General features: G+C 40.1%; 1 protein-coding gene across 1 annotated transcript in view; it reads right to left on the bottom strand.

The window, feature by feature from the left end:
• Window positions 1-24,197, bottom strand: part of LOC118003458 (collagen alpha-4(VI) chain-like) — an 89,652-nt gene that overhangs the window by 31,573 nt on the left and 33,882 nt on the right. Inside the window, exons 14-24 of the mRNA XM_034994543.1 lie at window positions 23,277-23,303; window positions 21,373-21,417; window positions 19,301-19,354; window positions 16,525-16,587; window positions 16,127-16,192; window positions 9,717-9,770; window positions 9,564-9,599; window positions 4,946-5,008; window positions 3,143-3,205; window positions 2,020-2,082; window positions 1,420-1,482 (exon numbers count right to left, since the gene is read on the bottom strand). Coding sequence (XP_034850434.1) covers window positions 1,420-1,482; window positions 2,020-2,082; window positions 3,143-3,205; window positions 4,946-5,008; window positions 9,564-9,599; window positions 9,717-9,770; window positions 16,127-16,192; window positions 16,525-16,587; window positions 19,301-19,354; window positions 21,373-21,417; window positions 23,277-23,303 — 597 coding nt within the window. The remainder of the gene's footprint in view (window positions 1-1,419; window positions 1,483-2,019; window positions 2,083-3,142; window positions 3,206-4,945; window positions 5,009-9,563; window positions 9,600-9,716; window positions 9,771-16,126; window positions 16,193-16,524; window positions 16,588-19,300; window positions 19,355-21,372; window positions 21,418-23,276; window positions 23,304-24,197) is intronic.

The following is a 24,197-nucleotide window of genomic DNA, read 5'->3' as shown; positions in this document are numbered from 1 at the left end:
AGGTGATGGTGGTCACAGTGGTGGTGATGGTAATTTTGGTCACGGTGAGGGTGTTGTTGGTGGAGGCAGTGATGGTCGAGGTGGAGGTGAAGGTGACGCTAACAGTTATGAATATGTTGATACTACTGAATCTTAGCCTCTGTACATATACACAGTGCACTTCCTATCTTAAGGAGAGAATTCAGAACCTTTTAGGTGCTTTTTGCTGAATGGACAAAAACTGCACCTAAACCAAGTAGTCAACTGCGAAGGACAATTTTAAATTTTAAGCCACAAAGATCATTCTTGTGGCCTAAAGAAGAAAATTTGAAATGTTAGAAAATAAAAAAGAATAAGATAAAGAAGATTGCCAAAGATGAATTATTGGGGGGCAAAAAGGATGCAAATGAGGTTCATTTGCTGTTACTCCATCTTTTCTCCACTGAAGGACACACAGAGCCTCAGGCATCTACAACCCCAGAGACCCAAACTGTCTATTTTGGAGATATCTGCCTTTGATGTTCCTGAAATGACACTTCCAGAAAGGCAGTGCTCCCCAGCTTGGTCTGTCCCAGGGAGAGATCAGTAGGAACAAGCTTTGCATTATTTTAAATCAGGGTATTTTCACACAGTTAAACAGTGCTAACTTCATCGTCTGGATCAAGTGTAGATGCAGAACACTACTTGTCCCAGATTCCATTTGACAACAATCCTGTTCTGTTCTTTCCCTTTCAATGTTTAAGTTTAAGCTTTTAAGCCTGCTTTTTTCTCCTCCCCTGACTAACAAATGCAATTTCAGTGCTGAGTGCAAAACAACAGCAGGTTTTGCCCACAGTTGACGAAAGAAATCTCAGAAATAAATAGGAGCTGCAGGAAAGACAACATTTTTCCATATCATAAAGCTCATTCCAATGAAATGGTGAATTGAGAATAGTCATAAAATCACTAACGTGCTCTCATATTTAGAAGGGATGACTAAGGGAGGTATAAATGCATAGCCCTGTCTCTGGTAGTAGTATCTGTTGAAGTAAACCTCTGACAATCCTTGGTCTCCAAAGGTTATTTCTGGGTAATTGGGCCCACGCACTTAAAAGTTTGCAATTCTGATTGCCTGTCTTATGTGTTTCCCTGGAAAAAATGTTTCATAGAACACATCTGTATTCCAAATAGTCTCACATGCTTGTAAAATAGCCTTGTCAAACAGAAGAGGCTCATTGGCACGTTCCTCTTCAACAGCATGGGGAGAAGGCAAAATAAATCCCTGAGACATCTGTAGGTTCTTTATTTATAGGAAGAGTTTGAGAATCTTTGACTCTTTAGATTCACAACAGCTCTGGGGTTCAAACCATATTTGTGTCGCAAATATTCATCAAGAATGTTAGAATTTGGTGTGAAACAAGACATTGAATCCAGAGTCCAAAACAGAGACAGTAGACTTACAGGTTGCCCTCTTAGTCCTTGTGGACCCTGCGGGCCTGTGGCTCCTGCATCACCAACTTCCCCCTTTTGCAATAAATGGTAAACATGAAGTTAATTTTCTCTTGTGAGTTCATGCAATCTTATGTCATTTTCCTTAGAGATTCTACAGTCACACTTTTCAGGTCCTGTTGGCATCCCCATATAGTCCAAGGTAAGTATCTTCCTCTGGACCTTGTTACATACAGATAATAACAAATATAGTAGAGATTTTGGCACTGAAAATTAGCAAAACCAGGTATGAAGCACCAGGAACAGAATCTCATATTATTCTGGCTTTTCTAGGTGTGAATGTGAGCTTTATTTGTACTGAATTCATATATTTATCTTTTTATTGATATGTCTTTGCCTACTGATATAGGTGGCCATCTATCCATCCATTTTCTATATGTCAGTCTATATGTCTTTCTTTCTCTGTATCCATCCATCCACTTATAAGGTAATGGCCAGTCAATACCACCACCAACCATATCAGAAACTCCTGCTGGAAACAATCACATAAGGAGAGATTCATATAAGAAAACCCAAGCTGCAATCAAATGAGATGTGTTCTCTGACATTCACCTTCATTCCTGTTGGTCCAGCTTTTCCTTTGGAACCAATTGGCCCTGGAGGCCCAGGAACCCCCTGCAATAAGATCAGGACTAAAATCACCTCGAGGGCCACAGAGTTAACTATCTGACTCTTGTTATTATTGAAATGGTCTGGAACTGGTAATATACTCACAAATCACCTTTAATGTTTTATACAATTAATTGTATCTTTCAACAGACAAAATGCTTCCTATGCACATTTAACCTCTGAGCTGGGGAGGGCGGTGAGGTAGCAGGGAGGAAGAGGGAGGCATTCTGTGCGAGAGGCCACATCTGCCAAGTACTGAGCACTGGAGCAATGATCTGGCTACTAGGGGGAAAAACACCATTTGACTAGGAGATCGAGAAGACAAACACCTGGACTTTCACCCACTCCAAACAGAAAATATTATCAAATGAAAATGAAAGCAATACAGTCGGTTTATAGGGCGTTAGACTCTTCCTGATAGGGAGAGTAAGAACAGAACTAGGACATAGGCCATCCTGGAGCTGCTATTATGAATCTCCAGATCGAGATGCTTATCCCTAACTTAAATCACGCTGCTCAGGCTTTAAGCTATATCAGATGCTCCCATCATTAGGAGGCCACTCCTGATCATCTGTCTCAATGAGATCTGACCCTTCTATGAACCACTGGGATCCTGGGTCAGGAGTAGAAGGGGCACCAGAAGGAACCAAGCTGGGAGCCAGTTTGGCCACTTCCTATCCAGAAGACAAATCATTTTTAAACCCTTTGAGCCTCGGTCTCCTCATCTATAAAATTGGGATGGTAATGCTTCCTTTTATGTTTATGAGCAGTAACTTAGTCTTGTATACCCCTTTTATAGTTCTATTTTTTCTCGCACTATAGGTAAGCCACCATCAGCTTGTGTTAAACACCCTTGGGGCTCTGACCCAATCTCATCGATCACTATATTCCCACAATGCACCTACAGTAGAAGGGGGTACACCCAGTGATCAAATGAGCTATTGCTAGAAACCCCTGATACCCACCAATCCCAGAGCAAACAGTGTAGCTTTATGTTATTAGTCCAGAATACTCAGGCCATTGTTAATGAGCAGCTCTACTGTAGCTTTTAGTTTTTCCAACCTACCTCAGCACCCGGTAAGCCTCTTTGTCCAGAATTTCCTGGTGGTCCTTGCCTTCCTCTCAGTCCCTAGCCCAAAGATGAAATTAAAGTTCAACCAATGTTTATGGAGCTATTTATTTCCCATGTAACCACAAAGCCACCTTGGTCAATGATGGGAGCATAAATCAGGGTGCCCTGACCCACTGCTCTCATGTTTATTACACACTACTCAGCAGCATCTGAAAGGGAGCACCCCAGGCTCACTCCACGGGAAGCACTGGCTGTGGGCCTTCAGCATCTATACCTGTAACCACCTCTGCAGTTGAATCTGATGAGCCCTAAAATTTCAGAACATTGCTTTTATATTTTCATATGCCCAACTAATTTTAAATCCTGAAAGGGGAATGATAGGGGCTGTTAAGATACTGATCTCCTTTGGAAATTCAACCTTTGCTTTATAGATACAAGGACTGAGGACCAGAGGGCACATTTTGATTTTATCAAGAACCAACAGGCCTGTCCTCAATAGTACAATAGCCTAACCTCACCGGGCACATTGCTGGGGAGGTACCATTTTCTCCCCAATCCATTTAACTTTACTGATTTCAACACTAATCTTTCTCCAGCTTTTCTGAGAAATGCTTTCCTATTAGAAGCATGGATCGTGGATTCTATACTCCTGCGTGAGGCATTGTAATCACCTATTTAAATAGAACATTATCCCCACATCCCAGTGGGAAGTGAAATTAAGTAGAGGTTTTATTGATTATCTTGCTCATGGTTCACAACACAGCTTGTTCCCTTTGACTCAGCAGTATGATAAAGTGAATATAAAAGAGAAAGCCAGGATGCCACAGTGGTGGGGGGTCCAAATTTGAATTAAGCCAGTGATCAAAAGAAAGGCAAAATCCATCTCTCAGTTGTTTCCCTCTATGTTCAGACACTATTTTCTATCATAAAATAAATACAATCTCTAATTACACTTTGATCACCCATTTCATTCTTTTGTACCTTCGTCAAGTCAAAAAACAACAGAAACCTTTCAAAATTATTGCCTGACACTCATAGAATTTTTAAAGTTATGGAGAATGGTTCAATGTGTTAGCAAGAGATGTTGTTTTGAAGTTCTTCCATTTGATCTTGGGAACAATTTGGCCTTTAAAAGAAAGATGTAGGACATGTTCCAGAAGGATTTACAGAATGACAGATTTGGGTTATGCTTAGAAGACTCCAAAAGAACTGGTTGGAAGTTCACATTTCCAGTTATCACTGAATAGTTTACAACACCCCACTTGAGGGCAAGTCCCTTCCTTGCCTTAATGTTCTGAACATCCCATGCCTATTAGCAAATTGCTCTATGTATAACAGATACTCAATAAACACTTTGCTGATTTTTCATGCCAAATTTGAGTACTTTGAATACACAGCTTCAGAGGCAGTAATTAAGAGCATAGATTTTATAACTAACCGGCCTGAGTTTGAATCCCACCTTTATCATTCACTAGTTGTGTGAGATTGGCCAATTTACCTAACTTCTCCATCCCCCCTCCATTTCTCTCTGTAAAATAGGGATAATAACCCTCCATTGAAGGATTAAAAAGGTTAATACAAGTGTTTAGGACCATATTTAAGACATAATAAGAACTCAGTAAATATTAGCTATTGGAGTTTAACCTGCCCAGGAGAGAAACTATACAATTTGCTTTGGAAGGCCCAGAAAAGAGATATCCAAGGCCATTCTGATATATGTTAAATCCCTACCCAAGAATCTAAGTGATAATTTCAAACAAATAACTTTAGCACTAAAAACAAGTTCACTGATACAACCTGTGAGCCTGGGTATCCAAGCTCTCCGTGGTAACCCCGTTCACCGGATTCTCCACGCATACCCTGTCAAAATAAGCAAAACTTAGTGAGTTCACCAGGCACCATTAGTGTTCCTATTGAAGGCAACCAGCCTTTCCTGCAAGATGTCACTTGAGAGCCACAAGAGAAAGACAAAAAAGATTTTGATTGTCTGTGCTCTGTTCTCTTGGGATTGGAGAGGATATGGAGAGAGGGGGCTCCACTTATGTTGGAAAACCAGATTCTTACTGTCTTTCCCAGTCTTTGCATGTCTCCTTCCGATATCTTAGCTGGTGATAGAAGCAAAAATACTTTGTTTAAATAACCCAAGCTCTCATTTAACTTAATAACAGGTCCCTAAAAGCCCATCCATTCCTTTTAAGGGATATGGGCTAAGTGCTCGCTGGTGTAAGGACCCTTAGCCCATGTGAAGAAACTCAGAAGGTTGAACACAGCGACAAGCGTGACATTCTGGGCCAAGACACATAAAGCACATGGAGAAATGGCAGAAAACTGGCTTTTTAAAAAGATTTTATTTATTTATTTGAGAGAGAGAGAGAGAGAAGGAACAGGTGGAGGGACAGAAGGAGAGGGAGAAGCAGACTCCCTGCTGAACAGGGAACCTGATGTGGGGCTAGATCCTGGGACTCCGGGATCATGACCTGAGCCAAAGGTAGATGCGCAACTGACTGAGCTCCCCCCAGGTGCCCCAGAAAACTGGCTTTAAAACCCTACAGATTTGGGGCGCCTGGGTGGCTCAGTCCTGGGATCGAGCCACCATCGGGCTCCCTGCTCAGTGGAGAGCCTGTTTCTCCCTTTGCCCCTCACCCCACTCATGCTCTCTCTCTCTCAAATAATAAATAAATAAAATCTTAAAAAAAAAAAAAACCCTGCAGACTCTTACAGCATTAAGCTGGCTCTCTAGGCAAAGGGTGAGCTGTTTACATGATTCATCTAAGAACGGATTTAATTTCTCCCTCAAATTAATATTTTCACTTTTACAGAGAAGACACATTTTCTAAGATTGAAGATAAATCCCATTTTGTGAATTATTCTGCCTTCTTTTTCATGTTCATGTGTTGGGAAGATTACTATTTATTCATAGATTTGCAAAGAGAAAACATCTTAAACTCAGAATTAATCACTATGGATCAATTCCTCATGCTTCTTAAGTTTTTAAAACTATTCAGGTAAATGGGAAGCACTTCTCTTAATCATTACTGCTATATTATTCTGCTCTTTATCAGTTGGTTTCTAGATTTATAAACATAACTAAGTTTTTTTTATTTTTTAAATTCAATTAGCCAAAATATAGCACATTATTAGTTTCAGATGTAGAGTTCAAAAATTCATCAGTTGCATATAACACTCAGTGTTCATCATATCACATACCCTCCTTAATGCCCATCATCCAATTACCACCCCCAGCCAACTCCCCTCCAGCAACCCTCACTTTGTATGTTTTAAAAGACATGTAGCTAGAAATTTTGAAATAGGTTGTGAAATGTTTGCACATAACATTACTGACATTCACAGTGCAACATTCTGAAAACAGTTTGGCTCTATGGAGCTAAGTTCAGACACTTTTATTATACCTCCATGTCTGTACATTTATATTAAGGAAATCATTTCAGCAAAGCAAAAGCAGGAACAAAACAAAAACCCTGTAATACAGTTTTTCTTTACATCGCTGACCATGATATCTAATATAATAGAAATTACCCAAATGCTTAACATACGAATTGTTTAGCAAATCACTGTTCTTCTACAGAGTATGCTGTAATATATTAAAATGATAATAGGAAGATTTGGAAACAGAATAGCAGACATAAAATAGTATACCCATTATAATAACTCTTTATTATCTATCTAGTACCGGAAACACACAAACATGAAAATAATTGCTGGAGGCTAGTGGGCTTACGGACACATAAAAAAACGAATGATGTTCTTAATTTTATCATAATTAACAAGTTAAAGTTTTCCCCTATTACCAAAAAAGCTCTGCATTGATTTGTTTGCCATAATACAATGTTTTCCATTTAAAAAATCTTCTTTAGAATTCCAATTTAATATGCATCATGTAGATGCCAGCATATCTAATTTTATAGACAGTAATGGGCCATATTTTCCCCACGTCCAAGGGATGCTGTAATTTGGAATTCAGCACCTCTGTAAACTATACTCTTCCGATTGTACTTGCTCATCTTTAGCAAGTTACAGCCTCAAAAACATAAATGCATCTATATGACCAATGTTCCAACACTGGGTTAACTAGCAAACTATTGACATGTTGGATAAGCCCACTTCACTGTGGAGTCTGCAAATAGTTAGGATTTTATCTCTTATTTTAAAAAATCAAAGCTTGAATAGGAAAAAGAGCAAACAATGACAGGGATTCATCAAGATTACAATGTGCTAAATGGAGAGGCTTCCTATGAAAGGCAGCAGTTTGCACACATTTTTCTCTGCTCCCAAAATGAGAGGTCGCTGTTCTACAGTTTTTCTCGAGAAGACAACAGTGCAGAGGCCCAGAGAACAATCGGTCTGAATTAGAGCAGGAGGACAGAGGGCCCAGGAAGGAGAAATCCAAGAGAAATAAACCCGATGTGTTTGAATATATTGGGAAGTTATCAGTTTTCTCAGAGCTTTATAATTAACTGGTAATAGGCACATAGAACACAAAGCAAATAAGAAGAGAGGGTGCCTCAAGGGAAACAAAAGTTACATAGTTGCAAATAATATTTGCCTAGTCATCACATGAACAATCAACTGACTTGACCGAAAGTGGAGAAATTAAGTGTATCTCAAGGATGAGCTGGAGGTAAGTGTATGGAGAAGGAGATGGACAGGTTATGGAAAATCTTTATCCCACAGAGTCAGGAATCAAGAGAAAAACATCCCAAACTGAAAACCAGGAAACACCAAAGTAAGCATGCTGTTTAGAAAAACAGCAATAATACCAGAAGGAATAGCCCACAGAGATGAAAGTAAGTGCTCCCGAAGAGCTGGAAAGAATGGACAGGGATATATTTTTCACTATAAGCTTAATGAATGCAGTTTGACTTTCAATGTGAGCACAGGCTTCACTCTGATTTAAATTAAATTTAAAAAAGAATAACACAGGAGATGGGGTCACATAAGGAAACAAAAATAACCATGACCCAACTGAGCAGAGAACCCACTGTGAACTGAATGGATATTTAGATAAACTACACGTAGCATCACAAAAGAATTAAATAATTCAAGAGCAGGAAATTCCTTCCATTGCCTAGAGCCACTTAATTATCCAAAACTTAGCCAATTTCTTTCTGCCTTGTGGGGATAAAAACAGTAGGATGAAATGATAGTTCAAGACATTATGTATTTCACAAGTTTTAAAACCAAATTAATAGTACAAGAGAATATCTATTTAAGAATTTATTTCAGGGCACCTGGATTGCTCAGTCATTTAAGTGTCTGCCTTCGGCTCATGTCATGATCTCAGGGTTCTGGGATGGAGCCCCACATCAGGCTCCCTGCTCACCAGGGAGCCTGCTTCTCCCTCTCCCTCGGTGTTCTCTCTCTCTCCCACTCTCGCTCTTTCTCTCTCAAATAAATAAATAAATCTTTTTTAAAAAAAGAATTTATGTCAAATCCTAAACATTTTGTGAGAAATAATATTTTACTTGGTGTCAACAAAACTTGTTTGGATTTTTGAGACTTGGAATTTCTCAATATCCATCATTTTCTAACCTGTTTGGTCTGAAGACTAGAGGTTCCATCTTCTTTTGTACCTAGGAGGTCAGAAGTCATTGCCCAACACACACACACACACACACACACACACACACAAGCTCAGAGTTGACATAAATCAATCTTTGACTTTTCCTCCATCTCTAAATCATGAGAATGCTAGAAAAAAATACCAGCAGAGCATGACCACACTGTGATGGAGGGAAGTCTACATAATAAATTTATTTTGTGAAAAAATTTCCAAGAGCATCCTGATCTTTGTATTTGAATCCTGTCTCCACTGATTATTAGCCATGTGGTCTCTGACAAGTTTTGCTAAATCTATATCTTCTCTCTTATCTGTAAAAGGTAACCAATTTTGCTCCTAACTCCTGGGGTTATAGAAGGGTTACTTGAGGTGTTAGAAATAAAGGTGTAGCACAGCGGCTGGTGCTAGATAATTGCTTAGTAAAATACAGTTCCCCGGCAGAGATGGCCCCTATCCCACCCTCAAATCACATCCTTCCCATTTGGATAAATGCAAAAGCTCAATCTTTTTTCATCGTGTAGGGACTATGAGGTCCCCTGGAGCACCCATAGGAAGTCCCAAGTCTTTAAATGGAAAAATCATTATTTCAGAGGTAAAACCATTCACTAAGGTATTATTAGCTTTTTTGCAACCTAAATGAAAGATTATACTATGTTGGAGGGGAAGCAGAGAACCATATAAACTTTTTCTTCTTCATGGAAAAGGTCTCGATGAAAACTCAGTGATCTTCCTGCCACCTCAGACAGCCCAACCAGAACTCCCCTGGACCTCAGAGAGAACTATTTAAAGTAGCCATATCTGTGGAATAAGAAGCAAGTCTTTCCAGAAAACACTGACCTTCAGCCCTGGCACACCTCGTCTTCCTCTTGACCCCTATGAATAGAAGGGAAGCAAAGACCTTAGAGAAGGAAACAAGCCAACTTTCCCCACAGCTGACCTCTCTCTTCCACAAAAGCAGGTGAAATACAACCCATGGGTGATTGTACTAACCTGAGGGCCAACATTTCCAGGTTCCCCCTGAGGTCCATCAAAACTAGAACGTCCCTGAAAAGGAAGAAGTAAAGGGAATATGCATTTAGATGTCTACATCCTTCTGGATTTGTTCTTCTGACATGAGCTCTCCAATACAGAAGCCACTAGCCACAGGTGGCTATCAATTTTAAATTCATTAAAATTAAATTAAATTAAAAATGTAGTTTCTCAGTTATACTACCCGCATTTCAAGTGTCCAGTAACTCCACATGGCTAGTGGCTACCATATTAGACAGCACAGATACAGGATATTGGATCTCAGAAAGTTCTATTGGTCAGTACTTCTCTAGAAGCAAAAGGATTAATTCTGGTGTTTTAAAATAGCCATGTTGCAGGCACCTTTTCCCAAAGATTGTTCATGTAACAACTCTTCAGGGTTCCTCATGCTGGGACAGTAGTCAGACATATTCTCCAATAACCTGTGCTTAATATTTGAAAAATATTGTACTTCCCTTTCTACCCACCATATAGGATGCAGAGTAGCAGACAGAAACAGAACGCAGAAGAGCAAGTCTCTGCACATGCAGACTGATCAATATAGACAGATGATGACAGAGGGAGAAGTTACACATAGTCAGGATGAGGAAACCCTCTAGTGCTTTCACTTCTTTAAGGTCAGAAATGAGAAGAGGAGTGATGTCCAGAGAAAATGAGTCCATCTTTCAGGAGAAATGGAAACCACCTTGGAGGGTGCCTGGGTGGCTCAGTTGGTTAAGCGACTGCCTTGGGCTCAGGTCATGATCCTGGAGTCCCGGGATCGAGTCCCACGTCGGGCTCCCTGCTCAGCAGGGAGTCTGCCTCTTTCTCTGACCCTCCCCTCTCTCATGCTCTCTATCTCATTCTCCCTCTCAAATCAATAAATAAAATCTTTAAAAAAAAAAAAAAAAGAAACCACCTTGGATCCCAAGTAGGGATATTTTAGATACTCAGTAAAGTCACATGCTAACTCAGTAAGAACACATAAACAGGGAAAGAATGTGAAATACAGAAATAAAAACATTGTGCAAAGCTGTTCTTCCAACTGTTATTTATAATAGATTAAATTCTGAAACAATATAAATATCCCACAATATGAGGGAAGTGTTGATAAAATTGGATAAAATAAGTTGGTAGAAACACTTATTGAAAGAGTATGCAACCATTAAAAATTATGTTTCTCAAAAAGCTTATGAAGGAGAAAAAATGTGTCATTACATTCTTTTCAAGTATGTTAAATTCTCTGAAAGAATAATTTATCCCAAATATGGAGAAAGACAAAACGATGTTTCCTCATTTCTTTATACTGTATGCAACATGTTTTAATAAGCCCGGGGGATCCTTATCTGACTTTCTCAGGGAGAGTAGCTTTGCCATCACCAAGTTAGGAAAGTTCGGTAAACTGATGTTTTTCTTGGCTACCAGAACTATTAATTTTTTCTCTACATTTTACTTTTCTGTGTTCCAAATATCTGTAGTGTTACCTTTTTTTAAGATTTATTTATTTATTTGAGAGAGAGAAATGAGGGGCAGAGGGAGAAAGAGAATCCTGGAGCAGACTCCCTGCTGAGCTCGGAGCCCGACACGGGGCTGGATCCCAAGACCCCGAGATCGTGGCCTGAGCCTAAATCAAGAGTCCGCCGCTTAACCGACTGAGCCACCCAGGTGCCCCAGTAGTGTTACTTTTATAATGGGAATTTTTTATAGATATATAGTAGGCTGTATGAGAGAGGAGGCTTCAGACAAGGCACTCTCATGATTGGTCTAGATATAAAAAAGATTCTTTCTTAAAATGCTTATCATTTTCTCATTTCAAAAGTAGAGAGTTTTTTGCAGCCAGCATAGCAAAGGAATCATTTTGGCAGATGTTGGAATCATTGGGTAAAAGACTGTCGGGGAAACAAGAAATTTACAGGTTCGGAGTATCATTGCCAGATTACTTGATCATTACAAGGAGGGAAAAAGTATATTTACAATGGATAAGTCTGGCGAACCTCATCTTCATCAAGTGACCAAATTAATCTACCAGTAATTAGACAGCCAGGCACAGTGTCCCTCCTGGTGACTAAGAAGGGTACTGCCTAGGGATGTCAGGGTGGCTCAGTCCGTTAAGCGTCTGCCTTCCGCGCGGGTCATGAGCCCAGGGTCCTAGGATCGAGCCCCACATCGGGCTCCCTGTTCAACAGGGAGTCCGCTTCTCCCTCTCCCTCTGCCCCCCCCCATGCTTGTGCTCCCCCCCCCCCCCTCCCTCCCTCTCTCTCGCTCTTGCTCTCGCTCTCTGGCAAATAAATAAATCTTAAAAAAAAAAAAAAAAGAAAGGTATCACCTTCCTTAATCTGCCAAAAACGCTTAACCTGAATCTAGTCATGAGGAAACTATCAGACAAATCCTAATTGGGGGATGTTTAGCAAAATAACTGGTCAGAAATGTCAATGTCATTTGACAAACAAATAACTGGACAACAGCTGTGATTGAAGAATACAACTGAGGCAAGACAACTAAATATGCCCCGTAGTCCTTGATTGGGTCTCAGAAGAACAACAATAAACATAGACATGAAGGGCATCATTGGGGCAAGTGTGGAAATCTTAATATTAGACTGCATATTAGAAAATAATTTTGTGCCATATTTAATTTTTTTGAGTGTGATGACTGTATTATGTTTATATAAGAGAATGTACTTGTTCTTAAAAGATACTTGTTGAATATTTGGAAGAGAAATGTTGTAAGACCTTCAATTAACACTTGATTAATTAAATAATTAACTAATCAAATGGCTCAGCAAAATATTTCAAATATTACCTATGTATTTGTATAGAGAGACATAAAGTAAATATGGCTAAATGCTAACAATTGGCGTTCACTATGCTGTTCTTGCAACTACAACTTTTTCTGTAGATTTAAAATTTTTCAAAATGAAAAGTCGGGGTAAGAAATAATACAAGTTCATCATAGAATATTTCAACAATTCAGAGAATAAGTTTAAGAAAAAAATGCATAAGTTCTGGGTGTTTATCCTTCCAGAATAGATAGATATAGCTACATTCTATCAATTTGGACTCTTGCTGAATACAGGGTTTTGTATTCCCAGTTAATATTACATCATGAATGTTTTCTTTGTTATGAAATAGTCTTCTAAACTATTTTTCATGGCTTAGTAATATTTGATCATGTGCCATTGTTTATATAAACAATCCCTTATCATCGGACATTCAAACAGTGTAGTGATTTAAAATCTAATAATCTAATCTCCATCCTTGGAGCTAAATTTTTGTGTTGGTCCATGATTAGCTTCGAGATAAATTTCTAGAATGGGAAAGACTGGATCAAAGAACATACGCACCTTAATCCGTGGCAGACACAGTTGGGGGCTACACAATTCTCTTGCCCCTTTCTTTCTTGCTAAGAAAATCTGTTTCATTTGGGACACCACGCCCAGCTCCAAGGGATAAATTCTGACAGGTCTGAACCAGTCACGGAAATCTCATTCCCTCTGTCAGAAACTTGCTTCTCTGGGTTTCTTAAAATGAGGCAAGGGCACGTGGGGAGCACAGGAGCCAGTCAATGAGCCAAATGAGCCAAGAAGAGAATATTGCTGGCAGTGCCCTGATGAAAGGAAAGCGCCTTTCCTTCTGGCATTTTATGTAAAAATTAAGACAAAATGCTTGGGCTGCTAAGCCCAGGGACCACACTGAGGATGGCACCGTGGAAGAAAGGGGCTGAGTCCCTGATGACATCCCTGGCTTTTGATGACATCATTGAGCTAGTGTACCAAACCAGAAATCACCTTTCCCTGGATTATCAAAAACATGTTTATTAGCTAAACACTGCCAGTCAGGCTTTGTCACTCATATATTAAAATAAAAAATTGTACATTAAAATATATAAACCCATGTTTATTAAAACATATAAACAACAAACAGCAGTCCTAGCTGATGTATGTTGCCAGATTGCCTTCCAAAAGGGTTGTATTGGTTTTCCTTCTCAGAAGTGGAAAAGCATGATGGGTTTTCCATCCCTTCCCCCATACTGGGTATACAATAAAGTTTCTGTTTCACTTAAAAGACTGCTTCGGGACGCCTGGGTGGCTCAGTCGGTTAAGCGTCTGCCTTCGGTTCAGGTCATGATCCCAGGGTCCTGGGATCGAGCCCCACATCGGGCTTCCTGCTCAGCAGGGAGCCTGTTTCTCCCTCTCCTTCTGCTGCTCCCCCTGCTAGTATTCTCTCTCTCTCTCTCTCTCTGTGTGTCAAATAAATAAATAAAAAATAAAAAAATAAAAGACTGCTTCATTTGGGGGACTGTCTCCATCCAAATTGCAACATAGAATCTGCTCTTTGGTCCAACTCAGAAACAAATACAGGTATCCTCCCTCTTTAAAAGTATGTGTTCATACTTTCTTCAAAAATATTTGAATTTCAAAAGAAACTCAAGGAGGATTTTCACTTTTACAGAAAAGGGCGAAAAGTGAAAACAGCACTCAGCATGTGTTTTGCCACCGAGGCTTACAAAGGCAGCGCGCCCTCCAAACAGTGAGAGGCCCCGCCAAGCCACGCTCGCTCCCTCCCAGGGGACCACACTCAGCATCATCTCAGCATCCAGCCGCCATAGCTTTGAACTCTGAGCATCCGTGCATCTCAATTTATTTTGTGCATCCCTTATGAAGATGTGTCCTAAGGTATCAGGAAAGCCAAAGAGAGGCTTTGGCTTTTTGGGGTCAGGGAACACTTAAAAATATTTCTGTAGAAATTAATGGTAACTGCTTCTTCGCTTACTCCATTTCTGTTTATGACTGGTTTCGTAGGAATGCTCTGCTTGTGCTTCGAGATAGCCAAGGAAACCTGTACCGAGGAAAGACTGCCCCCTTGAGGTTTATCTTCTAATGGCACTTAACAGGCTAGAATTTCAGCTTCCGCAGCCGCAGGCTTATGTAATCGGTGAGAGTGACTTTTATTACCCAAGGCTATTCAGAGAATACTGAGCACCCTTCTTTGAGCTCAGCATGGGAGTAGAAACCACGTAGAACACAAGTGCAGGATAACGTGGCACCACTTCAGAGGGTCACAATTTTGGTTTGCACACACAATTCAGGGATCTGCTGTTCCAAGTTAACCCTTAGCTATAAAGTCAGCAATGGAGACAGACCTCTGAAAACTGTGAGCAGGACGTTCTCCCCATCGCTGTGATGCACACAGTACTGGACAGTTTGTCTAGAGGCCAAAGTTCTTTCCTAGCTGTAAAACCACGAGCAAACCATGGAAACAAAGCTCAACTCATATACCTTCCTTCCCATGACAACCATTAACTCATGGAAACTCTGAAATGGTTTCTCTAACCTTCCCACCTTGCAGATGAGGAAAACCAGGGCCCAGACGGGTTAAGAACTGCCCTGCTGTTCTCTTAGCTCAATCTCATAACTGATTGAGTAGCGATTCACAGGGCTCTCTGATCTCAACTCACCCAAGAGAACCCTCTCAATGGATTTTGTCCAAAATAACTATAATAAACAACACGATGAGAAATTCTTGCAGTAAGGAGTGACAGCTTTCTGGCATAGCTACATAATACTGATCCTGTTACAAACTGGATTTTACTCAGGTTCTGGACATATATAAAATGGATGTGAATGAGTCACAACTTAGGGAAGAGAATCAACATCCTAAAGTTTAGTCAAAGGAGGCAAACTGGAGTCCAAAGCAAATAGAGGTTGTAAAAATTTTGCTGTGCAGACCCTGTTTCTGGAAATTGGGAATGATGAGATGTAAGGACTGAGACACTTGGGTTACTTTAGTCCCATTTTTCAGTCGTGCATTTTAATGACTAGGACATAAAACATCTAAATATGGCTTCCAGCCAGTTAGCAGCATCTGCGAAGTTAACAAGCCTTCCACCTTTGGTGAGATCTTCTGTCGTGACACTTCCAATCTTCCAAGCTAAACAAGGATCTTATCTTTAAAAATGGTTAGTACTCGATTCACATCAATCAACATTCGCAGTGGTGGAAAGCAAGTCAGCGGTGTAATGGCCTGACCGCTTTTAAATCAAGACATCATTATGAAACTGGAGAATTTTTAAACTGAAAAGATCTTAGGCATCACTGAGCCTGATGCTTTCATTTTGGAGATGAAGAAACCAAGGATAAAGGAGACTAAGTAATTTGTGTTACTAGTGCTGTGGGAAGTGAGATTTTTTTCAGGAAAAAAGGAATGACTAGACAAGAATGCAAGGACGAGGCTATAAGTGGAGATTAGCATTCAGAGCTCCTGTATCCACGGGCAGTGGAGTCCCACAGGTTTGCTCTCTATGCTGATCCAGTCGGAACGCTCAAGCCTTCTTCACCAGCTACATCTTTCCCACATGTACCAGCATCCCCAAACAAACAGAGACCATCTTACCCAATGTCCACGCCTTCCTTTTTCTCCCTTAGGGCCTTGGATGTAACTATCTGCTCCAGGATCTCCCTGAGAAAAGAAAAGGTTGCTTACCTCAAATGGATGGGAAAGATAGGAAAAGAAATTAGAGGAAATATGATTTTTTTAAAGGCACCAAAGTAGACTTTTTAATTGTCTGGGCCTGCTCAGAAATCCCGAATACCCAATGCAATTAAAGTTGTGAACTCTTTAAGAACCCAAATGTTCTATAAGATGGGTTTTCTCACAAATCTCTTATTTGTTGCAAGGCTAAGATAGGCTGAACAGATGTCTCATGATGAATAATTAATTGCTGTCTTTGTGTCTAAGCAAGCTGTTTATAAGTTCCTGGATTAAAACAGAATCCTTCAACCAGCACTTACAGGGTCTCCCCTTAACCCAGGCTCTCCGTGCTCTCCAGGAGGTCCAGGTGGTCCTGTCAAGCCCTTAAATCACAGGAAAAAAACATGTGTCACTTTAAAAGATCCTTTATTGCCTAAAGGAAAGAGAACATTAAGAGGGAAAATGAGAATCACATTAAAAGACCAATTTAGTACTTGAACTTTAAAGCATTTGCAGCTAAAAAGGTGAGGTTGCAATGCAGAAAAGAGCATACTTTTTATTGGAAGTCTGTGATATTTGTGTCCCTAGGTGGGCATTACCTCACTAAACCCTTACAACTCAAGAATTCCATATTGCATGCAAGTAAGCTAAGGCTAAGGGAAGTTGGACCCACCTCTCCCTACTACCAAGTCCCTGATCTTTCCACTTCTCCCTGATACTTCTACACAGAAACACACATAAGAAGAAGGTTTCCCTACCACAGACATGGGCAGCACTGACACAACAAGATCTCATGACAAAGGGGCAAAAAGAGAGAAAAATATTTCTGGAGCTCCTACTATAGAAAGGGAACCAGTGAGGTGAAGCAACTTGCCATAAGACTATGACGTAATAAGCAAATGGTTGCCTCTCTTACAACCTGCTGTTAATGGTACCCCTTCTGTGTAGTAGTTCCCGCAGAGTAGGGAAGAGCCCCCACCCCAGGAACCTTCCTCAAATTGTGTTATGTGCCTGGTTCTAGACAGTATATGCCACATTCTGAGCATAATGAAGTGGGACCCATCTCTGAGATCTGGTTCTCAGACACACTGGGAATGGAATGTTCTCTAGGCTCTTAAAAAAAATGCTAATTCTTTTTTTTTTAAAGATTTTATTTATTTATTTGACAGAGAGAGAGAGAGACAGCGAGAGAGGGAACACAAGCAGGGGGAGTGGAGGAGGGAGAAGCAGGCCAACGGCGGAGCAGGGAGCCCAATGCGGGGCTTGATCCCAGGACCCTGGGATCATGACCTGAGCCGAAGGCAGACGCTTAACAACTGAGCCACCCAGGCGCCCCATGCTACTTCTTATTATTACTTATAACTCCACCTTACGTCTTTCCTCGCCTGATATAATGATAAAAGGGAGTTGCTTAATACTAAATTCCAGGGCGCCTGGGTGGCTCAGTCGTTAAGCGTCTGCCTTCGGCTCAGGTCATGATCCCAGGGTGCTGGGATCGAGTCCCACATCGGGCTCCCTGCTCAGCGGGAAGCCTGCTTCTCCCTCTCTCACTCCCCCTGCTTGTGTTCCCTCTCTCGCTGTGTCTCTCTCTGTCAAATAAACAAAATCTTTAAAAAAAAAAATACTAAATTCCAACCCTGCTATCCAATTTACTAGCTAGGCAAATTTCTTCGACTTCTCTAAGATTCAATTTTTTTATTTGTGAAACAGATATACCCATTTTATCAGGCTATTATGGAAATTAAATGGAATAATAAATTAAAATGCTGAGTACAGAGCCTGGTATTTGGTTCTTATTATGATGTGCCCAACTTTCTAAGTGTTTTGCTAGATACGCTCTACAAGTAAGAAGCCCTTAACATGCGTTTATTGAATTTAACTAAATTAGATGGAAACTGAAGGCTCTCTGGTCTTGAAAGAAGTGTAGTGTCCCCCCACCTTCTCCAAAATCTAATCTCCAAATTGCAGCTTATCAATTAAACCTACCCCAATAAAGAACCCTTTCTTGTGACTCCTTGTTTTACTTATCAGGAAATCAATCCACACCTTGGGGTAAAAGCATTACTCTAATTCCATAAGGGGCACACAAAAACATAACCCCACCCCTTATCTAATCCAGTCAATCAACAGAAGCTGATTATAACAGTTCTGAGATGGATCCCTCTGGCTGGATTCCATAATTGCTTAATAATATCTGCCTTGGGCACAGGAAGGCAGAGCTGTCGTACATGCACCAGACATCGGCCTTTCCTTACATAGAAATATAATATGGGAGGGCGCCTGGGTGGCTCAGTTGGTTAAGCAACTGCCTTCGGCTCAGGTCATAACCCTGGAGTCCCGGGATCGAGTCCCACATCGGGCTCCCTGCTCAGCGGGGAGTCTGCTTCTCCCTCTGACCCTCCTCCCTCTCATGCTGTCTCTCTCTCATTCTCTCTCTCAAATAAATAAAATCTTTAAAATATATATATATATATAATATGGGAAGGATGTAGAGAAGGGAGAGAGCACTACAGACTATGATGTAGGAGGGTATCCTGAGGGGGGAAGAGAGGAGCTGGAAATCAGAGAGAAAGTGATATTCAAATAAACACTAGAGATGGAAGCAGGGAAAAGCCACTCGAGGATGGGGTACCTAACATGAGCTAAGACACAGAGGTGGGCATGCACAAGGAATTCTTAGGGGACAATGAGTCGTACAATCTGACTGGAAAGAACACTTTTGGACTGACAGTAGTGAAGGATGTGGCTGAGAGGGCTGCAGTGTGAGACTGAATCACTGGCGACAGGGAGCTTTGCAAAGCCCGTGAGGTAGGGAATGGTGATTACTGTTCCAAAGGCTAAGGAAGCTGGTTTCCATCACTCATTTCACTAGCAGCATGGGCGGGTTTTCACTAAAGTTTCCAAATAGCTAATATTTATTGCCCTTTAACTCCCAATCTAGAACTTAAACCACTAGAGGATTATTTCCTCTAGAAACTTTAAACTGTCAAGCTCAGTTTACGCAATAGAAATATACTGTCTTAAAAATAAACTGTCAAGCTCAGTTTACGCAATAGAAATATAAGAGAAGAATATCCTCACTTTTTACACACATACCCAATTTCCCCTATTTCCTTTTTCTCCAGATGACCCCGGGGCTCCACGATTACCCTAGAAAAAGAAAAAGAAATATACAAAGAAGTTTTGTACATCAAGTCACACCAGAAACTTTTTTCACGTAGTTTTACATTCTAGCCAAGAGCAGAAAGTTTCTTTACCATCTGACTTGTATGTGACAGAGTAGATGCCCTGAACAATCCTTCCTTTGAAAAACAGTATAAAATTCCAGATAGCAAAGTTTAAGATACTCCACATACATTCATGAGCTGATAAAGAACAAGAGAAATCCTTCGAGTTCAGAGTAAAGAGAGGGCGCCTGGGTGGCTCAGGTCATGATCCTCGAGTCCCAGGATCGAGTCCCACAACGGGCTCCCTGCTCAGCGGGGAGTCTGCTTCTCCCTCTGACCCTCTTCCCTCTCGTGCTCTCTCTCATTCTCTCTCTCTCAAATAAATAAGTAAAATCTTTAAAAACAAAACAAAACAAAACAAAACATAGTAAAGAGAAAGAAGAAATCCAGAGAAGTAATAGCTATTGGCTGTCCTCAGGACTTCTGATCACTCCGTGAATGCAATGTGAAAAACCAAATCTCATCATTTATTTTGAAGTGATCTCAGGAGGACATGCCACCAAGTATGTGGCAGAAACAACCTCAACACAGGCCTTAATGACTTCTCACAGATGAAGTTCATTTAAAAATGAATTTAAATCAAAAGTCACAAAAAAGGGAAAAAAGAAAGAAAAGAAAGAAAAATTTTTAAAAAGGAAAAGGAAAAAAGAAAAAAGAAAATCAAATCAATCAATCAATCAAAAGTCACAACACACATGAGGGAGACACCATGAGGGAGAAGCCAGCAGAAAAAACAGGCAACAAAATCAGATTTGTAATGACTACAGCTATTGGAATGATCATATGCAGAATATAAAATGAGTATATTTCATACATTTAAATAGGTTTTATAAAAAGAATGGGTAAAATAATATGCAGCTGTTAAAAAAGAGACCAAGCAGAATTGAGAAAGAATCAAATAGAACTTCTTAAAGTGAAAATCAGAATAATTGAAATTAAAAATCCATTTGACAGGTTAAATGGTATATTAAACACAAAAGACATAAGATTAGTGAACTTGAAACTGGAGAAAATACTCCGAATGCAGTACAGAAAGACAAACAGAAAATTTTATGAAAGAGAGGTTAAGAGACACTGATGATAGCATAAGGTCTCACAAATTTCTAATTAGACTTCCACAAAGAAATAATAGAGAAAATGGGAAGGATAAACATTTCAAAATGAGAATTTGCTAAGGAGTTTCCAAAACTGACAGAAGGCACAAATGCTCAGATTCAAAAACCTGAAAAGCCCCAAGCAGGATAAATAAAAAGAAACTCACACCTGGACACATCATATTGAAACTGCAGAACACTAGAAAGAAAAGGAAATTTTTAAAGCAGCATATTTTTTTAAGATTGCTGACAAGAGTAACAACAATGAGCTTGATGGATACCTTCTTAATAGCACTAATGAGAGACAGAAGACAATAGAAGCCAGAAGACTATGAAATTCCATTTTCTAAGTGCCGAAAGAAAATTATTTCCCCAAGAACTTTCTTTCAAGAAAAATGGTAAAATAAAGAGATTTTCAGAGAAACAAAAACCAAAGGAGTTTATAAACTCCATTAAAAGAACTTCTAAAACTTGTACCTGAGGCAAAAGAAACAAGATCTTTCATGTTCCTTTGAAGGCATCGGCAAAAGTGACAAATATGAGGGTAAAGCTGGATAAGCAATGACTAAGTAAAACAATAATAATAACAATATCTAATTGATAGAATTGAACAAAAATAAATGGGAATAAGATACTGGACAATAACATGTTATTATGGGAGGCAGTTGATTAGAGCTATGTTTCTAGGGTCCTTATATTTTGAGGATAAGGGCAAATAATAGATTAACTTTAGGCACTGTTGAGTATGCATGCTAACATTTCTAGACTATTTCATGGAAAGTATAAATAGAGAGCATAAATACCAAGCTAGTAGAGGAGAAACATAGAAATGAGAAACTTTCTATACCTGTTCCCCAACCAAGCCGTCAACACCTTCATCACCAGGGCTTCCCTGTGGAACAAAGGGAGATGTAACTGTTAGAGAAAAGAGGACCAGGTGTACGTGCTTATTGCTTTGATGTTAATTTCCTTGCTAATATTTGTTTTTAGTTGGGAGAAGAATCTAGACCTTCCAAAGTGACATTTATATACTGCATTCATATATTAAGAAACAATGATCATTTTCATTCCCAAAATAGTCACTAGCGTTATACACGGTTTTTCCTGACAGTTTTAGGCTCCAGCGAAAAAGATAAGAAAAAAAAAGAAACTCAAATTTTGAGTGGGTAGAAAGAGGGGCGCCTGGGTGGCTCAGTCGTTGGGCGTCAGCCTTCACTCAGGTCATGATCCCGGGGTCCTGGGATCGAGCCCCGCATCAGGGTCCCTGCTCGGCGGGAAGCCTGCTTCTCCCTCTCCCACTCCCCTTGCTTGTGTTCCCTCTCTCGCTGTCTCTCTCTGTCAAGTAAATAAAAAATTTAAAAAAAATTAAAGAGAAAAAAAGAAAGGCTTTTTTTTTTTCAACTTTTGCACTGGGAACAAGTAGTAACTCTTTCACAAGACTGAAAGAAAATTTCCCACTGGTTGTCTGCATGTTAAAGATGGTTCTCTTGTCATTGGCTTTTTTTAATTTAAAAAGACTGGCAAATATGCCTGAACTAATTTGCATAATGGAAACTCAGCCGATCTCAGATTAAGGAGGACTTAAATGGGAGTGTATCCATATGTATGTATTTGGGGAGACTTACCATTAGAAAACTCCTTAAGAATAGAAAGCCTGAAGCTAACTGGATAAGAGTAAAAACTGGCAGCTGCAGAGTGACATCTCATCAAGTATTCCATTGCTTCCAACTCATAGGCCCTTTGTTTTGCCAACTATATCAGAATGACAGTTATATTTATTATAGGGGTGCCTGGGTGGCTCAGTCGGTGAAGCATCTGCCTTCAGGTAGGGTCATGATCCCAGGGTCCTGCCCTGAGTTGGGCTCCCTGCTCGCGGGAAGTCTACTTCTCCCTCTGCCCCTTCCCCTGCTCATGCTCTCTCTCTCTCCCTCCAGCTCTCTCTCAAATAAATAAAAATAAAAATCTTTTTTAAAAAACCATATTTATTATAAAGCATCTTTTGGGGGAAAAAAAGTCCACAGTTTCACAAGCCAAATAAAATGCATATAACCATGTGTGGAATAGTTGATTTACTCCTACTATTGGTACGAGGAAATCAAGTTTCAGGCACTTTTTTGTCAGTCCGTCAGCTGTCAGTCTCAGACAGCTGCGATAGTGCCTGAAAACAAGCACACCAAACTCGCAGACTAAAATTATGTGATATATTTGCCACGGCCATAAGGTGAATCAGTGGTACCAGGAGACATGAGTAAAGAAGCTCTATCAGCCCTTGTTGTCTTGTTCATCACTTTGTAGACACTGCCAAGGATTATGTGGGGAACAGAGTGAGTACCTACAAAAATATTTTTTGAGTGCATGAATGAGCGAATGGGTACTTTGCCTCTGAATCTGAATGTAAAGTCATTCCCTTACTGTGCCAGGTCCTTTCCTACCAGCCCTGTCCTGGCATCCATCTCCCATTTGATACTCACCTTGACGACCACACCTTGAGTTCAGAACCAATGTTTCCAGAGCGTCACGTGACAAATATGGTGGCTCAATTATTATAGATAATTATACATTTTCATATATGTCCCTGCCTTAAACCATTCATTAGCATGGCAATTTGGCTATTAACATCATCTGACATTTCCCCTTGTCAAAAAGTTTTAAGTCCCACCTCGCTCAAGCAAAGGAAAAGCAAGTGGACTCAGTACTGTTTCCTAAAGAAATTGCTCTCCAGTTTAAGCAAGAGGAAGGAAGGTCACCTACCTTCTCTCCTGAAAATCCTCTTGCTCCCTAAAGTTAGGAGGAAATAAAAAAAAAAACTGAGCTTGAATAAGATTTTTAAACCTTGTTTCACTTAGGACACCATATATTCCTGAATTCCAAGAAAATGCAATTAGTAGACCAAAATGAAGATTTCTTCTCCGGTGACTATAATCGCTGGAGACATCACAGCACTCTGATTACTACTGCTTCCCTTTGCCTGTGACTTGGAAAAATTCATAGATGAATTTTTAGGGGTGAGTAGAAAATGGCAATGACCTGCCACTTATTAATAGCACAATCATATTTTTTCAAACAAAAGTGAGAATATACTGTCTAAGAAGCATGAGAAGGCTCCCAGGAACAAAGGACAAATTAATTGAAAGAGTAACTTGTTAGAATGTACAGAATATGGTTGCTATGGTCAGAAAAACCCTCTATAGGACTCGGAGATTGTAGAGAAAATTTTCTGGCCTTATTTAAGGAGAGTCTCTAATCCTGGAAGGTTAAGAGACATTTATGAAACCACTGAAAAAGAAGCCCTACCCATTATTTCTTTAGGCTTTAAAATTTCATTATTCTCAAACCCTCTTCCAACTGCCAGCGCTCAGCAGGGTCTACTTCTCCCTCTGCCCCTCCCCCTGTTTGTGCTCTCTCTCTCTCCCTCCAGCTCTCTCTTAAATAAATAAAAATATTTTCCTGAGGGCTTTTTCTGGTACCAGAGCCTGTCCATGTGCAATGCAGCTCAGAAGTGCTGGGGAATTAATACCCACTGGGAGCAGCTTGCAAATAATGCCTGATAGGATTTGGTGTATAAATACCCCAGCTCTCTGCCCCCTTGGATGGGACAACGTTGAGGTGTATGTTCCAACCATGTGTGGAATAGTTGATTTACTCCTACTATTGGTACGAGGAAATCAACAT

Source organism: Mirounga leonina, unplaced genomic scaffold (assembly GCF_011800145.1).
Source record: "Mirounga leonina isolate KUSES-001 unplaced genomic scaffold, KU_Mleo_1.0 Mir_115, whole genome shotgun sequence".
NCBI classification, from domain to species: Eukaryota; Metazoa; Chordata; class Mammalia; order Carnivora; family Phocidae; genus Mirounga; species Mirounga leonina.
This window is presented reverse-complemented; position numbering and strand designations above follow the sequence as displayed.